This window comes from Limulus polyphemus, unplaced genomic scaffold (assembly GCF_000517525.1).
Source record: "Limulus polyphemus unplaced genomic scaffold, Limulus_polyphemus-2.1.2 Scaffold6733, whole genome shotgun sequence".
Taxonomy (NCBI): Eukaryota; Metazoa; Arthropoda; class Merostomata; order Xiphosura; family Limulidae; genus Limulus; species Limulus polyphemus.
In genome coordinates, this window is record NW_013672343.1 from 47,685 (window position 1) to 51,427 (window position 3,743).

A 3,743-nucleotide genomic window follows, 5' to 3' on the forward strand; every position below is an offset into this window, starting at 1 on the left:
ATCTAGTATGAACTACAAATTTTAAAAGACAACAAAAAGTTTTAGTTAATGATTTTAGCAGAAAAGGTATGTTAGACAAGGTTTTTACTGCTAACTCTCAGCCCCCTCCTCCTGAATGTTAAACCTTTGTCACCTCCCCTCCTTGCCAAGTTCGTGTCCTTATAAGCTTTTGATACACTGTAAACTGGTTTTCTTTGTATGATTTGTAAGTATCATAAAAGTGTTGTGCTTAATAATGTTTCAATACAATAAAGATAGTGTTCCTGTTTTTTTAAAGATGTACAATTTGATTATCAGATTTTCCAACCATGCTGGAAGACAAACAGTTGATGGCTGAAGTACTGGAATACAAGTGGATTGAAGAGTAAGTATATATATATTTATTTATCGTCATAAGTTTTACTATTTATATAAAAAATGTACCAGAAATAGAAGAATAAATAGTAAAACTTATGATGATAAAGAGTCTTCTACTTCTGGTACATTTTTATATAAATAGTAAAACTTATGACGATAAAGAGATAAAGAGTCTTCTACTTCTGGTACATTTTTATCATCATAAGTTTTACTCAAGTTATGACGTGAGGAGCAGATGTCAGTAAATAACTCAACAAAGATTAACATAATAGTAATGCAGAAAAAAAACAACTGAAAATACAGTCAATCATAAACATAAACCATACTAAATAACATTTAAATAAGTTTTTTTTATTACTGATCAAAGTTTACTTACTCCATATTGTGTAAAACTTCCCAACATCCCTTCCATTAAACTCGGTATATTTCCCTGGTAAGGCATTGATGTACGTTTGTCTGTGAATCTTACCTGGATAATCAAGCACAAGACTCACATTAATAAGAAACACGTACGTATACTTATGACAAGGAATTTGAACACCAACCAAATAACTTTGAAGTCCAAATTTTCAATTACTGTAACTAGTTCTTCTTGCAAGTTTTCGACACTAATGTCATACAATTTTTCAGAAGCTAAGTATACCATAATGAATAACCACAGAGTTATATTAGGGTTCATATATCTTTTTAACCTAAATATTGTATTTCAAAGGTTAAGAAAATACAATTGAGTTACTCTGTACTGGTGAGTTGAGAAAAAGAACAACAAAATTTCCAATTATGGTGAACCAAGTACACAAAAAATGATCGTTTCATTACTTTTCTAAAAGAGCTAAAACTATTAAAACATTTGATCGGTTAACACCTGATGAGGAAAGTTAAAAATAGAATCTTACGAATAAAAAAACTTGAAACAACCAGGCAACAGTAGAGAATTACGTCTTAACAGTTAAAATAAACAACATGTTCAGTGTCCACCGAATCCTCGGCTACATTTATTTCTTTTAAACACTCACACTCTGGGACGTTAGCCGTATACAATTTTAAGCTGTAAGAGATAACTGATTGGAGCATACGTAAAATGTACAGCAAGTATGTTTGTTTATATCGGTGCTGGCATCAATCTGCTATAAGATGACAGACATCGGTATTTTTGTTTAAAGATACATGTTAACACGCCGTAATCAGATCTGGATATATTTGTTTTACACCAAGATGTATTTGTTTATTAAAAAATAGCAGACTTAACATCTGGTAAAGATATTAATAGGTCAACTTACTTGGTGGCTGGACAATTTTCTTGTCCCTGTTAAAAGGAAATCAAGAGATGAATAAAATAAGTAATCTTATATGAATTTAGATTATCTTGTCTGTTTTTTACAAAGACTGTTCATGGTCACTTCTATTTGTACAAGTACAAAGGTTTAATACAGACATTCCCAACCTGGGGTACATTTGCACTTCTCAGGGGGTACATAGGGGCCTGAGAGTATAACCATGGTTTACACTTTACACGGTGTTTTAATCTACAGTTAGACAAAGTGGTTCACATAAATATACGCCGAGTTCAATTTATCGGTGTTATCAATACTATAAGATCCTTATGCAGTCCACACATACAGATATCATAATAAAATAATATAAAATCAATATAATTTTATCAATTTTTGATCCTTAATTGTTAGGGGTACATGGGAACCTGTCAGAATGCCCAAGGCCAAGGGGTACAGAGGAACAAAAAGGTTGGGAATCCCTGGTCTAATATTAATTTCTGTTATTTTAGTATAAATGTTTCTTAGTAGCTTCTGTTGTTTTAGAACAGAGATTTCTTACAAAATCTGTGCATTTCAGGACACATCTTAGTTATGTATGTTTCAGTAAAGTTCTATTGTCGAAACAACGAAGTCAATTTGGCAACTTGAAAGAACCTAAATCGTGATTTTTTTAGCGATTTTCTGAATCAATGCGAGTATGCAATTATCAGTCAAGTGGCCATGAGTTTTTGCAAACAGCCATCAATATGATGGCTGGCTGACTGGCTATGTCTCTAATATTTTTACAGGATATATTTCTTGGCACTTTATTAGCTTCACTTGCTTTAAGAAAATTGTATCTATTTTACTACAGAGTAGCAAGAAACAATTTTTGTTGTGAAAATAATCTTAAAAGCGTAATACAAATAATATTCAGATATAAGAAAAAATCACATGTTATTTTGAAACATGGTTAGAAGTCAGATTAAATAATTAAAGTTGCACTGGAGAATTTTATTACAAGTTTCTTCATTATATATTTCAAGCCCTCTTTATACTTTACTATGTTAGCATCTAGTAAGCTTGTTCGGTTAACAACAGAAATATTTTGTCTTCTACTTCTGTTACTTTTATATCCAAAGAGATAGAACTTTGTAAACTCTCTTCCAGAAATAGGATTTTAACCCTGTTTCTCTCAGAAAGGGAAGAGTTTCGAGTAATGGTTGTCTCGGAGAATAGAGCTTTAGTTGATGGTTGTCTCAGAGAGGAGATCTTCAGATAATGGTTGTCTCAGAGAAGAGAGCTTCAGATAATGGTTGTCTCAGAGAAGAGAGTTTCAGATAATGGTTGTCTCAGTGAATAGTGCTTCAGATAATGGTAATCTCAGAGAGGAGAGTTTCAGATAATGGTTGTCTCAGTGAATAGTGCTTCAGATAATGGTTGTCTCAGAGAGGAGAGTTTCAGATAATGGTTGTCTCAGTGAAGAGTGCTTCAGATAATGGTTGTCTCAGAGAGGAGAGCTTCAGATGATGAGGGAAGAATACCTAAGTGTGTCCAACTTCATATATTTATACATTATGTAATGTTTTAATTGAGTTTAACACCTCAATTATTTAATATAATGAGTAGCTTAATCTTTGGGTTTACATACAGATATATTTTAAAAAGAGGTTTAACTGTTTAATACACTTATAGAAAAAATATTGTATATTTTTTTAAATTTACAGGACACTACCAGGATAACCACATTTGACTTGTTGATTCCAGATTAACTTGTTAATTTTTATATACTCTTAGAAACTTTGTTTTCATCCACAAGTAAAATTTTCTATAAAAAACAAACTTTGAAGCTTAGAATTTAAAATCATTATTTACATTCTCTCCTTTTGATGACTCAGCAGTTAGCTTGAAATCTTATAATGCAAGAATTTGGGGCTCAATCCCACAGATAGCCCATCGGTGCTGATTCGTGTTAGGTGTAAAAAAACAGTCTTTCTTTAATTGTTTGACTTGTGCTGATTCGTGTTAGGTGTAAAAAAACAGTCTTTCTTTAATTGTTTGACTTGTGCTGATTCGTGTTAGGTGTAAAAAAACAGTCTTTCTTTAATTGTTTGACTTGTGCTGATTCGTGTT

The 3,743-nt window shown here is 31.8% G+C and overlaps 1 protein-coding gene across 1 annotated transcript in view; it reads right to left on the bottom strand.

Annotated features, from left to right (window-relative positions):
- Nucleotides 1-1,663, bottom strand: part of LOC111089597 — a gene marked incomplete at its 5' end in the record, with an annotated part of 5,921 nt that extends 4,258 nt beyond the window's left edge. The window contains 2 exons of the mRNA XM_022402404.1: nt 734-826; nt 1,638-1,663. Coding sequence (XP_022258112.1) covers nt 734-826; nt 1,638-1,663 — 119 coding nt within the window. The remainder of the gene's footprint in view (nt 1-733; nt 827-1,637) is intronic.
- Nucleotides 1,664-3,743: the final 2,080 nt, after the last annotated feature.